This window comes from Mustelus asterias, chromosome 16, assembly GCF_964213995.1.
Source record: "Mustelus asterias chromosome 16, sMusAst1.hap1.1, whole genome shotgun sequence".
Taxonomy (NCBI): Eukaryota; Metazoa; Chordata; class Chondrichthyes; order Carcharhiniformes; family Triakidae; genus Mustelus; species Mustelus asterias.
Genome location: NC_135816.1, coordinates 32,541,911 through 32,564,130, shown reverse-complemented (window position 1 = coordinate 32,564,130; position 22,220 = coordinate 32,541,911). Strand labels below are relative to the sequence as shown.

Genomic DNA, 22,220 nt, shown 5'->3' with positions numbered 1-22,220 from the left:
ATGCAGTGCCGGGGGGGCGGGGCTAATGGAGACAGGGCCAATGGGGAAGGGCTAATGTGGGGGAGGGGCTAATGGGGGAGGGGCCCGCTGCCACTCTGCACGGATCAGAGGAGGGTTGGGGGGGAGGGGGGTGCAGGGAGGGAGAGGGGGCCCCCTGCAACTCTGCAGGGATTGGTGGGGGTCAGGGAGGGAGAGTGAGCCCCTGCCACTCTGCAGCTATCAGTGGGGGGGGGAAGGGAGAGAGAGGGGGCCCGCTGCCACTCTGCAGGGATCAGTAGGGAGAGGGCAGCAGGTCCGTGATCGGTGGGGGGAGGACGGCGGGTCTGCGATCAGTGCGGGGAGAGTGGCGGGTCCACGATCGGTCTGGGCAGCAGGGGGGGGCAGCAGGGTGTTGCATCTCGGGCTACAGGCCCCCGCGATTGCGGAGGATGGAGCTGCTTCAGGCAGCCTGCACTAGCAGGGGAGTGCATATGGGGCAGAGTGCATATGGGGGGGGGCTGGAAAACACACCCAAAAAAACGGTTCTGAAACTCTCCCGGTTTCAAGTCTGCCAGCACTTAGAACAGAAATGGCAAAATCGTCCCCAGTGTAAGTGAAATCACACAAGATTGCCTTCTTTCTTTAAGTTTTGTATCAGCTGCATGTGCAGAAGTTGCTTCTTAAACTTGCAGGAAAAAAATCTTCATCACCATTCATCTTCCAAGTTTCAGAAAACATATACAGAGCTTCCTTTACCAACATCACTTTAATGCAAGAGCAACATAAACTCCAAAATGCCCACTCAGAATATTCTACACAGTGCCATCCCCTACGATGGAATAACTACAGCCTTATTAAATCTTGTGTTGTATGATTGGAGAGTGAGATTTTGGCAGTCATATTGGCAGAGCATTGGTAAAAAATGACACTTACCAAGAGGGGCTGTGAAATTACCTTAAGAATATTTTTTTTTCGATTCATTTTACGGGATGTGGACATCACTGGCTAGACCAATATTTATATTGGCCATCCCAAGTTGCCCTTGAGAAGATGGTGGTGAGCTGCCTTCTTGAACCACTGCAGTCCTCTGTGGTGTAGGTACGCCCACAGTGCTGTCAGGGAATTCTAGGGACAATGAAGGAACAGCAATATACTTCCAACTCAGGATGGTGAGTGATTTTTTTTCTAATTCATGGAACATGGGCATTGCTGGCTGGCCAGTATTTATTGCCCGTCTCCCGTTGCCCTTGAGAAGGTGGTGGTGAGCTGCCTTCTTGAATCGCTGCAGTCCATGTGCTGTGGCTTGACCCATAATGCCGTTAGGGAGGGAATTCCAGCGACTGCAAAGAACAGCGATATATTTCCAAGTCAGGATGGGAGTGGCTTGGAGGGGTACTTGCAGGTGGTGGTGTTCCCATGTATCTGCTGCCCTTGTCCTTCTAGATGGAAGTGGTCGTGGGTTTGGAAGGTGCTGTCCAAGGCTTTTTGCTGCAGTGCATCTTTCAGATAATACACTGCTGCTACCGAGCATTGGTGGTGGGAGTGAATATTTGTGGTGCCAATCAAGTGGGCTGCTTTGTCCTGGATGGTGTCAAGCTTCTTGAGGGTTGTTGGAGATGCACCCATCCAGGCAAGTGGGGAGTATTCCATCACACTCCTGATTTGTGCCTTGTAGATGGTGGATAGACTTTGGGGAGCCAGAAGGTGAGTTTTTCATCTCTGATCTGCTCTTGTAGCCACTGTGTTTATATGGCGAGTCCAGTTGAATTTTTCGTCAATGGTAACTCCAAGGATGTTGACATTGGGGGATTCAGTGATGGTTACACCATTGAATGTTAAGGGGTAGTTCGAGTGTCTCTTATTGGTGATGGTCATTGCCTGGCATTTGTGTGGCTGGGAACTTCCAGTTGGTGATATTCCCAGGTGACATGGGGCATTCTATTTTGGTGGCTGGATTACTTTGGAAAGTTCTAAAAAGCAACTTTGATAAGTAAACTTTTGCAAAGGTAAATGAAACTCAGTCTTCAAAGCATAATAACATTTTATTTTTAAAATTAGTTTTATTAAAACATAGAAACTACAAAACAAAAAACATCCAATAGACACACAAACAAAGACTTCGGCCAAAGGAGAGATCCAAGATAGGCTCAATGACACAACAGCACCACTGAGTTTTCTCCACAGATCTCTGTTTCCGTACCAGAAGCTTGGTCAATTAAACATTTTAGTTATCTCAATTATCTCAAAATACACCCAAGTAATTAATTTACAGAGTTTAATTTAATAATCAACATGTCAATCTATTTGTGATAATTTTGATGCTTGAATCATAATATGACACTTGAAATATTGATCTGTCATTCGTCTGTCCATTTTACAGAAGTTCTCTCCCAAAAATGGCTTCTTATGATTCAGCATTTCTCTAACCAGTTTAAACCAACTCTAATAGCAATGAAGGTGCCTTTATCATTTGGCATTATCCCCTGGCCTGGATATACATGGGTAATTTACTTTGTTAGAAACATAGAAAAACTACAGCACAAAACAGGCCCTTCGGCCCCACAAGTTATGCCAAACATATCCCTAACTTTTAGGCCTACCTATAACCCTCCATCCTATTAAGTCCCATGTACTCATCCAGGAGTCTCTTAAAAGACCCAATTGAGTTTGCCTCCACCACCACTGACGGCAGCCGATTCCACTCGCCCACCACCCTCTGTGTAAAAAACTTCCCCCTAACATTTCCCCTGTACGTACCCCCCAGCACCTTAAACCTGTGTCCTCTCGTAGCAGCCATTGCCACCCTGGGAAAAAGCCTCTGAGAGTCCACCCGATCTATGCCTCTCAACATCTTATATACCTCTATTAGGTCCCCTCTCATCCTACGTCTCTCCAAGGAGAAAAGATCAAGCTCCCTCAGCCTATCCTCATAAGGCATGCCACTCAATCCAGGCAACATCATTGGACTGCCTGCAGTGATAGTGGAGTCAGATACTTTAGGAACATTTAAGCGGTTATTGGATAGGCACATGGAGCACACCAGGATGATAGGGAGTGGGATAGCTTGATCTTGGTTTCAGATAAAGCTCGGCACAACATCATGGGCCAAAGGGCCTGTTCTGTGCTGTACTGTTCTACTGTTCTACTGTTCTTCTACTAAATCTCCTCTGCACCCTTTCAATCTTTTCCACATCCTTCCTGTAATGAGGCGACCAGAACTGAGCACAGTACTCCAAGTGGGGTCTGACGAGGGTCTTATATAGCTGCATCGTTATCCCCGGGCTCCTAAACTCAATCCCTCGATTGATAAAGGCCAGCACACCATACGCCTTCTTAACCACCTCCTCCACCTGTGGGGCCGACTTTAGAGTCCTATGGACCCGGACCCCAAGGTCCTTCTGATCCTCTACAGTACTAAGACTCTTTCCCTTTATAGTGTACTCCTTCATCCCATTTGACCTGCCAAAATGGACCACGGCGCATTTATCTGGGTTGAAGTCCATCTGCCACTTCTCCGCCCAGTCTTGCACCCTATCTATGTCCCTCTATAACTTCTGACATCCCTCCAGGCTATCCACAACCCCACCAACCTTCGTGTCGTCAGCAAACTTACCAACCCATCCCTCCACTTCCTCATCCAGATCATTTATGAAAATGACAAACAGCAAGGGTCCCAGAACAAATCCCTGGGGCACACCACTGGTGACCGACCTCCATTTAGAAAAAGACCCATCTATACCCACTCTCTGCCTTTTTTGGACAAGCCAGTTCTGGATCCACAGCAGCCCCTTGGATCCCATGCCCTCTCACTTTTTCTAGGAGCCTTGCATGGGGGACCTTATCGAATGCCTTGCTAAAATCCATATAAACCACATCTACCGCTTTCCCTTCGTCAATGTGTTTAGTCACATTTTCGAAGAACTCCACCAGGCTCCTAAGGCACGATGTGCCTTTGACAAAGCCATGCTGAGTATTCTTGAGCATACTAAACCTCTCTAAATGCTCATAAATCTTGTCCCTCAGGATCTTCTCCATCAGCTTACCAACCACTGAGGTTAGACTCACCGGTCGGTAATTTCCTGGGCTATTCCTATTCCCCTTCTTGAAAATAGGAACCACATCCGCAATCCTCCAATCCTCTGGCAACTCTCCCGTCTCCATTGACGACGCAAAGATTATCGCCAGAGGCTCTGCAATCTCTTCCCTCGCCTCCCACAGTAACCTGGGGTACATCCCATCCGGACCCGGCGACTTATCTATCTTCATGCCATTCAAAGATTCCAGCACAACCTCTTTGTTAAAGTCCAGATACTCAATCTTTTCAGTCCACCGCAAGCCCGCAGTACATCCACCCATGTCCCTCTCCTCTGTGAAAACCGAGGCAAAATACTCATTAAGCACCTCTGCCATTTCTACTGGTTCCGTACAGATTTTCCTGCCTTCACCTTTTATAGGCCCTATTCCTTCACGTCTCATCCTTTTACCCTTCACATATTTGTAGAACGCCTTAGGGTTTTCCTTAATCCTACCTGCCAAGGCCTTCTCGTGACCCCTTCTGGCTCTCCTAATTTCCTTCTTTAGTCCCTTCCTACAAGCCGTATACTCATCTAGATCCCTATCTTCGCCAAGCTCTCTGAACCTTTTGTATGCTTTCCTTTTCTTCGTGACTAGGTCCCGCACAGCTTTCATTCACCACGGTTCCTTTAACCTACCAACTCCTCCCTGTCTGCTCGGAATGTTGTCTTGTAGAACTCTAGACGGACATTCCTTGAAAAACTGCCACCCTCTTCAGTACATTTCCCCGAGAATACCGCCTTCCAATTTACTCCTCTAATTTGCTGCCTTATGTCTTCATATTTCCCCTTACTCCATATAAATGCTTTCCTAGCTTGCCTGATCCTCTCTTTTTCCAATGCAAGCATAAAGGAGATAGAGTTATGATCGCTATCCCCAAGCGATCATAATTTGCATAATTTGTGCCTGACTTGTGCTGGTATCCTTCATGAATACATCTTCCATTTTATTGGCATATTATAAATTCATTTCTTAGAGACATTATTAATATGTTACTCAAATATTTTGCATTATTCTCAAACCACAGATTCAAACATTAGTTGCTAATTATCCTCATGTTGGGTATTTAGAATTAATCAGAATTCTCAACTACACCAGGTGTTTGCTGCTCTTGTTCGTCTAGATGGTAATGGTTGCGGGTTTGGAAGGTGCTGCATAAGGTTCCTTGGTGAGTTCCTGCAGTGCATTTGGCAAATGGTTCACACTGCTGTCACTGTTCGTCGGTGGTAGAGGGATTGAATACTTGCAGCTGGAATACTGTGTGCAGTATTGGTCCCCTTATTTGCGGAAGGATATATTGGCCTTGGAGGGAGTGCAGAGAAGGTTCACCAGGTTGATACCGAAGATGAGGGGTGTTGATTATGAGGAGAGACTGAGCAGATTGGGTTTGTACTCGTTGGAATTTAGAAGGCTGAGGGGGGATCTTATAGAGACCTATAAGATAATAAGGGGCTGGATAGGGTAGAGGTGGAGAGATTCTTTCCACTTAGAAAGGAAGCTAGAACTAGAGGGCACAGCCTCAAAATAAAGGGGGGTCAGTTTAGGACAGAGTTGAGGAGGAACTTCTTCTCTCAGAGGGTGGTGAATCTCTGGAATTCTCTACCCACTGAAGTGGTGGAGGCTACCTCGTTGAATATGTTTAAATCACGGATAGATGGATTCCTGATCGGTAAGGGAATTAGGGGTTATGGGGATCAGGCGGGTAAGTGGAACTGATCCACTTCAGATCAGCCATTATCTTATTGAATGGCGGGGCAGGCTCGAGGGGCTAGATGGCTTACTCCTGCTCCTATTTCTTATGTTTTTATGTTCTTATGTTCTTGTGGAAAGGGAAGCAATCAAGTGGGCTGCTTTGTCATGGATGGTGTCGAGCTTCCTGGGTGTTGTTGGAGCTGCACTCATCTAGGCAAGTGACGAGTATTCAATTACACTCCTGACTTGTGCCTTATAGATGGTGGACAGGCTTTGGGGAGTCAGGAGGTGAGTTACTCGCCGCAGGATTCCTGGCCTTTGACCTGTTCTGGTAACCACAGTATTTATATGGCTAGTTCAGTTTGGTTTCTGGCCACTGGTAACCCCAACATGTTGACAGTTGGGTAATGCCATTGAATGTCATGGCGTGATGGTTAGATCTTCTTTTACTGGAGTTGGTCTTTACCTGGCTTTTGTGTGATGCGAATGCTACTTGCCACAAGCTTGGATTTTGTCCAGGTCTTGCTGCATTTGGACATGAACTGCTTCAGTATCTGAGGAGTCACAAATGGTGCTGAACATTGTGCAATCATCCCCACAAGGTAGCACTTGATTGCTACCCTTATGATGGGAGGAAGGTCATTGGTGGAGCAGCTGAAGATGTTTGGTCCTTGGACACCATCCTGAACAGCTCCTGCAGTGATGTTGTGGAGCTGAGATGATTGACCTCCAACACCACAACCATCTTTTGTGCCAGGTATGACTCCAACCAGTGGAGGGTTTTCCTCTGATTTCCATTGACTCCAGTTTTCCAGGGCTTCTTGATGCCATACTTGGTCAAATACTGCCTGTTTAAAAGGATAAATCTCTTACCTGATGGTTAAGTGGATAAATGAATTTATTCAGACAGACCAGGAAGGTCCCAGATTGAGTTTACTGATTTCATCTGGTAGATACTACAATTGGGTTTCCTTTCCAGATGGCTGGGCCAATTTTGTGGCCGCACTCTCCATCTGCGGGAATGGCGGTACACACTCAAAATCCGGAGAGCATGATACACACCATCGAGTTTCTGATTTTACTGGCCCCTTGCTGGTGGAATAGCACGAAACACGCCACCAGACAGCAGAAAGCTTGTTTTAGTACATTAGCCTGTCACTAGCAAACATTCTCTCTGGGACCTCCCCCTTCACTGGATAGTCAGTGAATGCTGGCGTGCCGTCTCACTAGTGCCATCTACAGCAGCTCTACATAAGTGTGAACCTGGTGCTTTCACCTCCAATGGGGATTTCAGAGGTGAGCGCTCAGGCAGCCAGCATCCTCAGGGGGCACTGGAGAGGACGTGGGGGCACAGATAAGTGCAACCCGCAGCTGGGGAGTGGGAATCCCACAATTGCCATATTGAGGTGAAGGATCCACAGGGGTCACTTATCTTCCCTGGTATGTAAGCAGCGCTTCCTGTATCCTCCTTCCTGGGTACCTGTCCATATCGCAGATGAGGGAGTGCCCTTCCTTAGTGGGGGCTGGCCAAAAGGTAGGAGGGCTTGAAAACAAGAGGCTCAGCACTGGGGGTGACTGTGAGTTACCCTGGAGGGATCCCATGTGAGGCTGGGCTGTCAGGGCACAGTAGGGGAATCAGGAATGGGCTGCTTCTTCCCTCATGCAGACTGAAGGACCTCAGACTCAAGGGAGGTGATTGGAACCCACGCAGTGTGAGGACAAAGAGAAGAGGCTGCCTGGAGGCCAAAACCAAATGTCAGGGATCTTGCGTATAATGGCAGATTTCAATGAATCATGGAAGGTTGCTCAGCTCAGCAGCTCCTATGATCTGGGACAAACAGGATGCCCTCTTGGAATGAGCTGAATATTCTAATTGCTGGCCTCACCATTCAGCTCTGCCTCATTTGCCACAAGAGGAAAACACTTGGCTGAACAGCCACCACAGCATATCCTCACTAGTGATTATACCATTAAATGGTGTGCAGTCAAAAAGCACTGTCATTTAGTTGGCAGCCTGGCAGCACCTCGACAGCCCTTGGCCTTGTGATCTCTAGAGAACACTGTTATAGATGAGAGGGGTGTGTTTTGATGGAGGGGAGCGAGGGGATTCACCATTCCATGCGGATGGGGGTTGGGGGATGGGCTCCAGAGCTAAGGGACATGCCAGCAGCAGCGCTTCCTTACTGCGTCACCAGTGTAGGAGAGACATAGCACTGCCATTCTCACACGCCACAGGGATGAGATGCTGGATGAGTGCAGTGGTTCCCCTTGGCATGGTTGCATAAACAGATAGGGTGGAGGCTCTGTGGGTGAACGAAGAGAAATGCAATGCCAAATATTCAATACAAAATGGTGACCTATCTACACTCATATCCATATTCACCCGTGCCCACTAAGTGCTTGCAATTTCTTAATCTTCTTCACCCTCATGCTCCTTCTATGTGTATCCCCAGCAACCACAGCTGACTTTCACGTCCTTTTGCCTGAGATGACCTTGGTGCATGTCCCTTCGGGGGCTGGGATCTTGAGGGTCCATCCAGGCCAAGCATGGATGTTTGATGTTTTATCGGTAAGGGAATTAGGGGTTATGGGGATCAGGCGGGTAAGTGGAACTGATCCACTTCAGATCAGCCATGATCTTTTTGAATGGCGGAGCAGGCTCGAGGGGCTACATGGCCTACTCTGGCTCCTATTTCTTATGTTCTTATGACTGCTGCCCCCCCTCGGTGTCAGAACTGGAGGTGTACCACTCACAGGGAAGGGGGTGTCAGATGAACTGGAGACACCCAGTGTCTCCTGGCTGGAGGGCCCCGGATTATACAGCAGCCGAACCTCTTCTCTTTGGGTTCCTGGGAACTCTTGTGCTCCTCCATGGAATGGAGGGGCAGCTGAAGTGAGATCCAGAAGAACTGCCATCCTCTGGCGTTGACAGTTGTGGATTCGCACCAGTGCCTGCACCATGGAGTTTATGCCCTCAGACATGGAGATCATAAGCTGAGCCAAGGTGCTAACATCTCCTACTGGCACCCTCTGCTTTTCAGGCCAGGACCAACATTCTGCCACGTTTTGGTATAATTTCATCTGGTAATGGGGCATGAGATGTGTTAGGATGGTGCAAGTGGATGTTAGGCAAAGCCAGAATTGAGCTTGTGATAATGATTATCATAAAGCACTCTTTAGCTGCTGAGGAGAGATATTGGAGGATTGTTTGAAAATCTGGACATGTATCTAATCTTCTGGATACAGTGGCATCAGTGTGCACCATCTGTAAGATGCACAACAGCAACTCAACACGGCTCCTTTGATAGTATTTGAGATTGCAGATCTGGAAGGTGCTATGTAGGACAAGGGCAGCAGATGCATGGGAACATCGCCACCTGCAAGGCACATACCTATTCTGACTTAGAACCACATCACTGCTCCTTCACTGTCACTGGGTCAAAATCCTGGAACTCCACTCCAAACAGCACGGTGGGTGTCCCTACAACACATGGACTGCAGTGGTTCAAGAAGGCAGCTCACCACCATCGATTCAAGGGCAATTAGGGATGGGCAATAAATGCTGACCTAGCCTTCGATGCCCACAACCCATGAACAAATAAATTAGCAATAAGGAACAGGAAAAGCAACGGGGCAGTAGAGTTTGGAATGTTTAATCAGTTTGGTTGCATCCAGGGGCTCCAAGTTCATTTTCCAGTCTGGAGTCAGTGAATCTAAAGTTCATGGAGAGCTGGCATTCAGATCAATGTTGGACAAAGACTGGGAAGTGAGAGGGGTGCAAGGAAAGCGTGAAAGGTGAAATAATTTGAAAACAAAACTTATTATATGCTAGTATTCCGACACTATTCCTTCAAAAGCTTTAAATACCCAAACTTAATGTGACAGATGCTGATTCTGATTTGTGTGTCAAACCCTTGCGTTCTTAGTAAGCTGTACTTAAAACTAAAAACTGCAATTGTATGATGGTAAACTTGTTCTGGGCGGTTAAACATTTGTCAAGTGTCTAAACAGAATAATGCAATGACTAAAGAGAAAAGTACAGGTAATAACTGGCAAGCAACTTAAATATTGGGAATTCTACCACCCAAGCTATTTGATTAGCATAAAGGTGGCTTTAATTTTATAATTTTCTTTAGACATTTTTAAAAATTGACTAATGAATGAATACAATGGATACAATGTATTTTGTATGGTTGGGTTCATTCAGTTGGGCTGAAACCTGAGGTGAGCCTCTTCCAATTGTATGGCTCACCATGCAACTGAACTATAAAGATCACAATGTCACAAGTTTCTCACCCACCTCTCTCCTTAGCCTGCTGAATTAGCTGATCTGAACCCATGTCAGCAGGAGAGGCACTATCCGTTTATCTTGTACCTCTAGTCCAGAAAAGGGGGTATGGCAGAATGTCTGGTGTCACTCCCTGCTGCAAAGTGTCTGTGTTTAGGAATGTAAGGATGCAATCAGCCCACTGCAGTTAAAAACTGGGCTCACAAATGAACTGTCATGAACTACACAATGCATCCATGGAAACTGTATCTTAGGAGGAACTGATGCCTTCTAAATAGGAGAAAAAGGTCAAAATACAGTTTTGATTTAGCAGTGTTGGTGTGTCAAACATCCTATAACAACTCTACCCAAGTAGTGGGAAGCAACATGTGGTGTGATACTATTATGGACACATTAGGAAGACCCTCAGGCTGTGTTATTAGTCAATTTTAGCCAAAGCCACAGCTGTAAATACTGCAGTTGGTTTCATTTACCCCAGGATAGAAGGGTTTTTAAAAAAAATGCTAATAGCCATGATCCCCTATTCTGGGCATAATGCCAGAAACTTGACAATGCTATTCTTCCACACTTGATCAGTTTTGCTCCATCTTCCTGACAGGATGTTAAAGGGTTCCTACAAGGAAGCAGAAATCTTTTTCACAAGGTCCTCTCTCAGGTGGTGCTAGTTCTGCAAAAATGCCTTGGGTATGGCAGAATCCCTCTGCATCATAAAAAGTTCCTTTGCAAGATGAAAACTGGGACTGTTTACCACTGCCCACCACCTCTACCCTGAGCTTTGGCAAAACTGGGTACACTAAAATTCCACCTTTCACCTTGTTTAGGACATTTTGAGTATATATGTTGCATCTGTAAATATGCATGACTATTTTTTGGCTACATAATATGTACATTCCCCGTCTTATCATTGTTCACTCATTTCCCCATCACCCACCTCATTATGGATAGAGTTCCTGAATTGTCCAGTGACCACTGCTGGAAATGTGAGAATAGCATGCGAGGAGAAGACTAGGGCTTGATGTGATGCCTCATAATCAAATAACCTACAAAAAGAAATTGTCTTCTGGCACTAACTGTCAGCAGAAGACACCATTTTGAAAAAAAAAAATTGGACATCCAGTCAGAGGAAATATGAATGATCTAAAATGGGATTTTACTCAAGATCTCTTTTTGATACTTTGGAGGGCCGAAGGGCCTGTTCCTGTGCTGTATTGTTCTTTGTTCAATATTTGGGCTTAAAAACTACTAAAACAGAAGAAAATGAGCAGTTTGTCCTTCCCATACAAAACAAACACTTACATTGCGTGGGACAAATTCAATGATGTCTACTTTATGTCTATCTCGCTAATTCATCCTGTCCCTTTTTTGGAGAAGTGTGGATTGCCTAAATGAAAAATTCATTAATTTCCAACACTGCATAGATGGATAAGGGTGAAATCAGGAGGTGATCTTTCAGTTGTCAAATGACCTTTTACAACTGTGTCACTTTTGGGATAGACTTGCATTAATATTTAGAACAAACATATAAAGTGTTAGACATTTAACTTTTAATGAATATTAAATTACACGATAAAATGTTCACTCTGCTCTTCAACAACTCACAGGAAACGCATAGTAGCCAACAAGTGTCTACAAATAAGATAATCTAATAAATACAAAACATGGGTCAAATAACTTAATCACAGCATGTCGCAATTAAAGATAAAGTAACAAACACACTGGACAGTGGATTCTTGCTCATAAAGCATGGTGTCAAACCAGTGCAGATGGATGTCAGGCAAGTAGGCTATAATAGTATTCAGCTAAGAATGTTAACTTTTCAAAATAAAAGAAAAATTTCTATGCTAAATGCTTTTTGTTGTACCTCTGTAATTTGACTTACAGTACCTTTTGTACTATAGATGGCTTATAAGCATAGAGGTAAAAAATGCATGTCATATATGTATATATACAGACACAAACATGAGACTTCTTGTACATTTTGAGCACAGCTTTCTGCATATTAAAGTTACAGAAAAATGTTTCTTGATTTTCTTAGTTAAGAAACACCAATATGAAGAGTTGGAATTTCTGAATAACAGTTTCCAAAGCTTGTAACAATTCATTTTTGTCTGTTAAATTTTTTTTTCCCCAAACGTTTCAGGACAGGGGTGACCCAGAAAAGAATTCGAGAGCCTGCAACAGCCTGAAAGATCCAATGCCCATTAAGACTGAAGAATGGCACAGACAGCGGAAACTGTCTGCTGGAAATGTTAGATGAAACACAGCTTGTACTATTGTTGTTTCCTTCCCTTCCCATGCCCAATGATGTCAAGGCAAATCAACACCAATAAAAACAATTACTTCATGAGAAAAGATAAAGGTGAAAAAATAGACACAGAGATCTGCAAACACATCGCCCATTTTCCCATACGTATCCATGGAGCGATTGATGACCTCAGCAGGGATTCCTGACAGAAGCAGGGCAGCAGTCAATACCGTCGTCCTTGCCTTCTTTTCACTCTATGATGGAGCAGATTTATAGTTATCAATATTTTTCCTCCAAATTAAATATCTCGTACATTATTGTAGTCACTTAACTCTGGGGTGGTGCGGTGACAAAATGACACCAGTTCCTTGTGGCCCTACAACTTATACATTTACCAAAATCAGAGTAAACGGTAGCATTAATCTCTAATGTAGATTGTTTCAATTAAGGTCATTATTAATCCTCATGTTATCTGCCAGGGCTAACCAAATAACAATGCAGTGAAGTCCACTTTTTATTTATTTACAGGGTGTGGGCATCACTGGCTGGGTCAGCATTTAAATGCTCATCTCTAATTGTCCTTGAGAAAGTGTGGTGGGCTGCTTTCTTGAAATGTGATGTAGATACACCCACAGTGCTGTTAGGGAGGGAGTTCCAGGATTTTGACCCAGCAACAGTGAAGAAACGACGATAGATTTCCAAGTCAGGATGGTGTGCAACTTGGGAGGGGAACTTGCAGGTGGTGGTGTTTCCAGGTATTTGCTGCCCTTGTCCTTCTAGATGGTAGAGGTTGTGGAAAGTGGAGAGTATTCGATCACACTCCTGACTTGCACCTTGTAGATGGTGGACAAGCTTTGGAGAGTCATGAGGTGAATTACATGCCACAGAATTCCTAGCCTCTGATCTGCTCTTGCAGCCACAGTATTTATATGACTAGTCCAGCTCAGTTTCTGGTCAATGGTAACTCCCAGAATGTTGATAGTGTGGGAATATTCTGAACATTTAGGAATGGAAAATATTGTTTTAAAACTTGTTTCTATACTTTGAGAGGTCAATAAGTAACAGAGAGAAAGAATCAGAGCAAAAACTAGAATGCAAGAATCAAAATTGCTTAAGGACATTCTGAATTGGAGCAGTGGATCATTTTACTTCCTTCTCTTCCATCCAATCTGAAATTTGGCTGCTAGTTCTGGCTGTTATAACTAGAAAAATTAAACTTTAGCAGTGTTTTCTAATAAAAAGTTGGTCTTTTCACCAACTGATGTTCCAAATGTATGCTTAAAGCTTGGAGATTAAGGTCAGCACACTTGACACTTGATTTTCATAGAATCAGACAGTGCAGGTCGTATATAATTAATTATACAACAATTCAAGACTTAAATGTTACCTTCGGAAAGTACTTTGACAAGCCCATATACGCAAGTTGAAGAGTCAGAAATGGAGCAAAAATGGCCTGTAAAATATTTGACAAATAAAATCATGTTAACACTAAAAGCATTAATAACATTAATGAGGCAAAATTTACAGCATAATTATTAAAAAATCAGCAATGTTTTGAGCTGTTCACTGTAAAATTTATAAGCACGACTTATGGTAACTGCACAACTACTGCAGAACTTTCACAATTATTCCAGATTTGTTTTGTGACTGCCTGTATACAATGCATTAATTATGAGTTTTTCCACAATAGTCTCTTACAGAATTTCCACAGACAGAAGAAACAGACTTAAATATATCAGGAATCAAGGTTACTTCTATTTCTGAAATCAAACAAGTGACAAATGTTTTGTAACCAAATTCTTGATATTAATCAGAACATCCAATACTTGTTTCTTGATAGCAGGGGAACATTTCCCCATGCAGGTAGCAACAACTGCACAGAATACGACCGAACACCACTCACTTCTGACTCTTTTTTTTTACTTTTACTAGATTAGGGATTCTGTAACGTAGTAAAATTCCCGAAATGGACTTTTTCGGTTCTACTATTAAGTGGTTCCTCAAATATCATGGTGTTCTAATAGTGCTGGGTTACTGCAAAGCCAACTCTCAATTATAAATGCTACTCTCTGTTTAGGGGTGTACAAGTATTTCAATCTTTTATTGAAAGTTCACAAATCCCAGAGGTGGTCCATAATGTTCCTGCACACCAGTGTTACACAAACTGACTTCCTTAACCCAAAAGTGATAAAAGGCCACTGGCCTGAAGTGTTATTTTTTAATTCCTTTGCTTGTCATTAATTTATTCATGGAAATAAGGTTTGTAACAAACAATATATTAAAATACAAACTACAGAAAATTAAATATTTCAACCTTGTGCCTTTTTGAATTGCCCAGAAGCATTGTGAGCCTATAGTTCCCTACTGCGCTCTCCATGGCACGCTCAGCTAGAATCAACTTGCCAATTATTCAGCACTCCTCCGGAGTGTAGTATCAATTGCTGTGATCATTTGAAATTTGGCATTTTTGTGCTAGTCCTGATGAATGCAAGATGAAAAGCTTCAGCAATGTCTCTTTTCAGTCATATTCAAGTTCTGGACTACCAAGAGACTGTTTAAATATTTATTTTATTAACATTTTCTGTTCGAAACACCTATAACAATAATGTCTATGAAAAAGCCTTATTCAGGAGTTCATTCAAACTAATTTCAGTAAGCAGAAGAGATTCAAATTAACACCTTACAACTCCCAGCAAGCATCTCTGTTTAAGTATACCTGGCCATTCACAGAGCATATCAGGATTTTTTGTTTCTAAACCAGCCCTATTCAAATGAAAAATTACTGAAACTGAAAACTTCTATCAAAGCCCAAGTTCTCCTGAGGCATTTATCCTAAAAAATACTTAGTGTGATAATCAAAATACAATACACAGCATATTACATATGACAAATAAAATATTGTCAAGTTTCAAGATAGAAACATTACATTATGCAATTTATTCTTGGTAGTTACACCCTTATTTGTTAAATGCACAGAACTGAAAAAAATGCATTTTGCTGTAGAAATTGGTCTGTACAATAATTGAAGTTGGAAGGGAAGGTCAAATTTAAAATGGTTCATCAAAAGACTATGATTAAGAAAGAGTTGCAAATGCTTAGTAAAGAAGAAAAGATGTAGTATGAAACTAAAGCCATATACCAGATAAAAGATTTTGCTTAAATTTCCAAAAGGCATTTGCTAAGGTACCACACAAGAGATTGACAAAAACTAAAGTGCACAAAATCAGAATCAGAAGTAACCTTGCAACATTTGCCGGAAATTAATTCAGTGAGTGCAGAATAAAGGAGTACATACTCTGATTGGCGGGATTTGACAAATTAAGTTTCTAAAAAAATCTGTACTAGAGTTTCAGCTTTCAACTTTATTTGTCAACGATTCAGGTAAAGGTTGCATACCCAAGGCTGCAAATGGCACGTAGTTCAAAAACACAGCTAACAGTATAGATAGTAGCACGAGGAAAGTAGGCAAAACTCTGACAAATAAGAGTTCAAAACCAAGAAAAGTGTGAGGTCACACACTTGACCCAATACAGACAATTTTCTAGGAACTGTGGAGCAACAAATGCATAGATATCCATATGCATAATTCACAAAGCTAATGGGCAGGTACAATCAAAAAGACCATATAAGTGTCAAACTTTGTCCTAAAGTGGCTGGAATACAAGGGGAAGAAAGTTATGCTTCATTTGTAAAGAGTCTTGGTCAAACTCAATCTGCAAGTCTGCATTCCATCCTAGGCAACACAGCTCAAGGAGGATACACCAACCTTGGAGGGACTGCAGTACATCTTCACCAGAATGATATTGGGGTTAAAGAGTTGAATTATGAGGACAGGTTGCATAAAAGCTGCCCTAGGGAATAGGAGATTGGAGGATGGTCTACAAAATATTTACTTGATCCTCTTGCAAACTTTAGTCCATTTTTCCACAAGAGATAGCAGCCCCTGCCTCTTTGACTTACTAAGCAGCAATGCGGGAAAGTTGCAAGCATAATATATTAGTATACATCAAAATATTCTCTCTTCAAATGTACAAATATTTTATATTGGAAACCAGCTGTGGTACTCACCAGATATTTGCATACAAAGACTCTAACCAGTAAGGCTAGCAGAGCACTTCCAACTAATCGGAAAACACGGAATGTGCCAAACTCTTCACTCCCGCCTCCATTCTCATGACCAGATTTCTCACTCATCAGTTGATTTCTAAGTTTCATCGCTTCATCAAATCGTGATATGTACTGCTCAATACCACGGCGTGGAGCACGCTGGGCCTGCTCTGCTGGCATGTCTGGTTTACCTAGGTGCCGACTACCTGGACCCAAATCATTGTCAGCCTCATTAATTTTGTTAAGCGAGTCTCTTTTGTCTGCAGAATATGGCCCTTGAAGCTCTGTTCCATTGGTATAATGAATGGATGTCACTGAGCCATCAGTAGTTTCACTTGGAATTCCTGGAGTTCGTTTGGAAAGGCCCGAGTTCTGCAGTGTCTCTGTTTTCTCCAGTTCATATGGTGGAAGAGAGTCTCCGCGGTTTTCCTCTTCTGAAATAGGAGGAAGAATAGGAGAGATTATATTTATCTTTCCTTTCTGCAACATTCAAAATCTATGGAAACATTCACCTGAGTTGAGTTTTTAAGTCATCAGGACATTTCTGAATTCTTTACAGTAACCCATTCTTGGAAGTTTGGGTAAATTTATTCTCGAGCCTTGCCCAATCCAAATCAGATTATGCACTGTTTAGGTGCAGAATATAACTCCGATTACTTACTCTACCACAATAATGTGTCTTAACTCTTAACCTCAGAAGAGCTCCTGACTGCATTAGTTTTATATAGGTCCCTGCCAGTTACCAAAGAGATTTTCATATAATCATCCCAGAGATAAAAGGGCAAGGGTCTAACTAAGTGCACTACCCATTGCGAGAAAAAATTAATGTAAACTACTGCAATGTTTCTGAAGATTATTTATGTGAAGATGATTGTAAATGCTAGCAAAAGCAATCTTAATATTCACCTACAGTTGGTCACTCATTTGTTACATCTAGTTAGTGGCCAAGCCAAAACGATAGTAATATGGTTGCCACATCTATCAGAGATTCACCAGCACATAATCTGCTCTCCTGTGTCCCACATCACAAACAATGAAGCAGAGGTGCAGGCACTTTATGTATTCCGATGTACACTCAATTTCTTTACACTGCCATTGCCACTCTAATCGCGTGTGTGTTTAAGTAAAAATCAGTAACCACCAATCTAAGTCTAAAGCAGTCGATAAAAATGGATCAGTCAGTTTCCAGAATAGGATTACATTGGTCCCACTGGAATGGCAATGGAATCCACCAGTGATAAAAAGTGGTGATCTGAGAATCAATATTCTGACAAACAAAGAACAAAGAAAATTACAGCACAGGAACAGGCCCTTCGGCCCTCCAAGCCTGCACCGACCATGCTGCCCGACTTAACTAAAACCCCCTACGCTTCCGGGGACCATATCCCTCTATTCCCATCTCATTCATGTACTTGTCAAGGCGCCCCTTAAAAGTCACTACCATATCCGCTTCCACTACCTCCCCCAGCAACGGGTTCCAGGCACCCACCACTCTCTATGTAAAAAATCTGCCTCGTACATCTCTTTTAAAACTTGCCCCTCGCACCTTAAACCTATGCCCCCTAGTAATTGACTCTTCCACCCTGGGAAAAAGCTTCTGACTATCCACTCTGTCCATGCCTCTCATAATCTTGTAGATTTCTATCAGGTCTCCCCTCAACCTCCGTCGCTCCAGTGAGAAAAAAACAAGTTTCTCCAACCTCTCCTCATAGCTAATGCCCTCCATACCTGGCAACATCCTGGTAAATCTTTTCTGTACCCTCTCCAAAGCCTCCACATCCTTCTGGTAGTGTGGCGACCAGAATTGAACACTATATTCCAAGTGCGGCCTCACTAAGGTTCTATAAAGCATCAACATGACTTGTCAATTTTTAAAATCAATACCCTGGCCGATGAAGGAAAGCATGCCGTATGCCTTCTTGACTACTTTCTCCACCTGCATTGCCACTTTCAGTGACCTGTGTACCTGTACACCCAAATCCCTTTGCCTATCAATACTCTTATGGGTTCTGCCATTTACTGTATGTTTCCTATCTGTATTAGACATTCCAAAATGCATTACCTCACATTTGTCCGGATTAAATTCCATCTGCCATCTCTCCGCTCAAGTCTCCAACTGATCTATATCCTACTGTATCCTCTGATGGTCCTCATCGCGATCCGCAAATCCACCAACCTTTGTGTCATCCGCAAACTTACTAATCAATCCAGGTACATTTTCCTCCAAATCATTTATATATATTACAAACAGCAAAGGTCCCAGCACTGATCCCTGAGGAACACCACTTGTCACAGCCCTCCATTCAGAAATGCACCCTTCCACTGCTACCCTCGGTCTTCTTTGACCAAGCCAATTTTGTATCCACCTTGCCAGCTCACCTCTGATCCCATGCGACTTCACCTTCTGCACCAGTCTGCCATGAGGGACCTTGTCAAAAGCCTTACTGAAGTCCATGTAGACAACATCCACTGCCCTACCCTCATCAATCATCTTCGTCACTTCCTCGAAAAACTCGATCAAGTTCGTGAGACACGACCTCCCCTTCACAAAACCATGTTACCTCTCACTAATACGTCCACTTATTTCCAAGTGAGAATAAATCCTGTCTTGAAGAATCCTCTCCAATAATTTCCCTACCACTGATGTAAGGCTCACCGGCCTGTAATTACCTGGATTATTCTTGCTACCCTTCTTAAACAAAGGAACAACATTGGCTATTCTCCAATCCTCTGGGAGCTCCCCTGTAGCCAGTGAGGATACAAAGATTTCTCTCAAGGCCCCAGCAATTTCCTCTCTTGCCTCTGTCAGTATTCTGGGGTCTATCCCATCAGGTCCTGGAGACTTGTCTACCTTGATGTTTCTCAAGAACCCCAATACCTCCTTTTTGATCTCAACATGACACAAACTATCTACACATCCTTTCCCAGACTCATCATCCACCAAGTCCTCCTCTTTGGTGAATACTGACGCAAAGTACTCATTTCATACCTTGCCCATTTCCTCTGGCTCCACACATAAATTCCCTCCCTTGTCCTTGAGTGGGCCAACCCTCTCCCTGGCTATCCTCTTGCTCTTCAAACACTCATCTTGCACCCAGTGAAGGTAGGAATAAATATTGCCCCACCCCATGCTCCCTCCAGCCACACACAAATGAGGTTTCTCTCTGCAAAATGACGAGGCAAAAACACCTATGTTTTTTCTGATCCCTGCAGCAACAATCTATTATTATCTCGCATCCGGACGGTCGAGCACAACCATCCACACTGATCATTCAAAATGAGGGGTACGGGGCTGATTTTCATTCTATATTATGATTTTTTTAAAAATCTAACCCATCGCCACCGCCTTTAGGATGTCAGTGCCAGGATTTAACACATTTGCACAACTGCAACTGATCAGACTGGCCCCCGCCCAGCCCTTGACCTCAGGTGGGTGCTGGACTGGGTTTCGAGGTTGGTGCTTTGTTCTGCACTGTGTTGAACTGGGACAGTGGGTCTGGCGCTGATCGGTGTTGCTGCTGGGATGAAGCGGCCGGGGCGCACACACACACACAGAGAAAGGTGTATAATGCCCTCCCCCGCGGTGTTTATTGCCGCCCCGGGTCTGCGCTGAGCGCTGCCTGTCGCCGCCGCTGCTGCTGCTGAGCCGGTTGCTAAGGGGGCTTGGGGCTGGACCAGGCCGCAATCCCTACTCCCACTCACCCGCCCCGCTCTTGCTGAAACCCATGATTCGGTTCAGCCGCTCCTCCGAGTTCAGCAGCAGCTTCCTCCGGCGGAGCTCGGCTCTTCTTCGCTCCGAGGTCATTTTCTTCCTCTGCTGCTGTTGGTGCTGAGGCTGCTCCTCCTCGCCGCCGCCACTCTCCATCCCTCCCGCTGAGAGCGACAGGCGGCCAGCCAGCCGGCGCACTCTGATGACGTGGCCAAGCAGCCCTCACCACCTGTCACTGATGGTGCTCTTGGCAATGGGAAATCCACACCCCTGCTTTTTTTTTTAACCAGTTATACAGCTTTAAAGTTTATTTATTTATTGTTACAAGTAGGCTTTTACGTTAACACCGCAATTAAGTTACTGTGAAAATCCCCCAGCTGTCACACTCCGGCACTTGTTCGGGTACACTGAGGGAGAATTTAGCATGGCCAATGCACCCTAACCAGCGTCTCTTTGGAGGAAACCGGAGCACCCGGAGGGAAACCCATGCAGACACGGGGAGAATGCACAGTGGTTAGCACTGCTGCCTCGCAGCTTTGGGGACCCGGGTTCAATTCCATTCTCTCCGTGTCTGCGTGGGTTTCCTCAGGGTGCCCCAGTTTCCTCCCACAGTCCAAAGAGACACTGGTTAGGTGCATTGGCTAAGCTAAATTCTCCCTCAGTGTACCCAAACAGATGCCGAAGTGTGGCAGCTGAGGGATTTTCACAGTAGCTTAATTGCGCAGGTTAGGTTGATTGGCCAGGGAAAATTGCCTCTTAGTGTCAGGGAGACTAGCAGGGTAGATATGTAGGATTGCGGGGATAGGGTTTGGGTGGGATTGTGATCGGTGCAGACTTGATGGGCCAAATGGCCTCCTTCTGCACTGTAGGGACTCTATGATTGATCGATGAACGTGCAGAATCCGCACAGACAGTGACTCAAGCCAGGAATTGAACCCGGGTCCCTGGCGCTGTGAGGCAGCAGTGCTAACCACTGTGCCACCATGCCGCACCCCTCCTCCACCACTCTCTCCACCCCCCCCCCCCCCCACTTCTATGTTTTATTCACAATAAATGCTTCATATGTTGACTAAACATCAAATAAACCCAAAAATCTGGAATTGGAAACAAGAAAGGGGTAGAAAAATTGTCTCTGGTGATGTAGCCAAAAATGGACGACATCAAATCAACAGCCTGATATCCTCAGCGCCTGTTGTTTGGTTCCATTGCAGTCAATGTAATTAAAATATCAGGTCTCACCTATTACAGGCAGCCGATCCAAATCTTGTCCTGTTTTTCTTGTCTTCAGCTCCGACGAAGGGTCTTCCTGATTTGAAATGTTTGCTCTATTCTCTCACGGTGGACTGGGAGAAATTGTCAAAGTGTGAAGGGAATTGAAAGGTTTACAGAGGTGGTTGGGAATAGACTGATAAGGGAGAATAAATTGATTTGAGATAGAAAGAAATCAATTCCATGGGACAAGAATAGATTGAAGTGGTGGGTCTACCATGGCAGTCCTGTTGGTTCTTGAGAAAGAGTTTATAGCCAGCTATGTGGTGTTGAGGGATCTATGACACTGGGGACCATGAAGGCTCGGTTTCCAGAGGTTGGACCAGGCAACAAGTGGCACCCTTGTCAGTGGACTTAATGGATCTTTTGTTTCTTGCCAATTATTACCCCCCCCCCCCCCCCCCCCCCCCCCCATTGCTCAGCAAAATCAGACCATTTGTCACTGATGCTGGTTGAACAAAGAAGATAATTTATCTTCTTCCGACACTGCTGCCCCGTCCTCTTTTGGAGTACGCTCGCACTGACCAGGGCTGCCATTGCATCCGAGGCCGAGGTGGTGACCCTGCTGGAAGTCCGTCTCCTGGAACGGGGGTAAAGTCTGTCCTGCCCCTGCTCCACTCCATCCAGCATCCAGGTGAAGGCCCCCTCCCAAAAAGGGCAGTGTTGTCTTTTTGTCTGCCATCCGCTGCAGTTGTTATGGAACAAGTGCTGGGGAGCCATTTAAATGAAGCTCCCCAGTGCTTGCAGCAGGTATGTTGCTGTGGGGCAGGTGAATCAGAGGGAACATGACGTGATGACGTGAAACTCATGGACATAAAAATTACAACATTCTGCCGATTTTGATCAGATTTCACCCA

General features: G+C 44.4%; 1 protein-coding gene across 1 annotated transcript; it reads right to left on the bottom strand.

Annotated features, from left to right (window-relative positions):
- Positions 1–11,555: 11,555 nt before the first annotated feature.
- Positions 11,556–20,331, bottom strand: camlg (calcium modulating ligand). Its single transcript, XM_078230868.1, has 4 exons — positions 20,088–20,331; positions 16,347–16,819; positions 13,666–13,731; positions 11,556–12,532 (listed from the first exon to the last, which is right to left on the bottom strand). Exons 1-4 carry the CDS (start codon positions 20,248–20,250, stop codon positions 12,341–12,343), a joined length of 894 nt encoding a protein of 297 aa, XP_078086994.1. The 5' UTR covers positions 20,251–20,331; the 3' UTR covers positions 11,556–12,340.
- Between the last annotated feature and the right edge of the window lie 1,889 nt (positions 20,332–22,220).

Excerpts from the sequence above, each read along its gene's own strand:
- camlg (XM_078230868.1), bottom strand. The coding sequence starts at position 20,250 with ATGGAGAGTGGCGGCGGCGAGGAGGAGCAGCCTCAGCACCAACAGCAG. Across the intron at positions 13,732-16,346 it reads TCTTTGTATGCAAATATCTG|GCCATTTTTGCTCCATTTCT; the intron begins GTGAGTACCACA and ends AATATTTTACAG. Across the intron at positions 12,533-13,665 it reads TGTCAAAGTACTTTCCGAAG|AGTGAAAAGAAGGCAAGGAC; the intron begins GTAACATTTAAG and ends GCTCCATCATAG.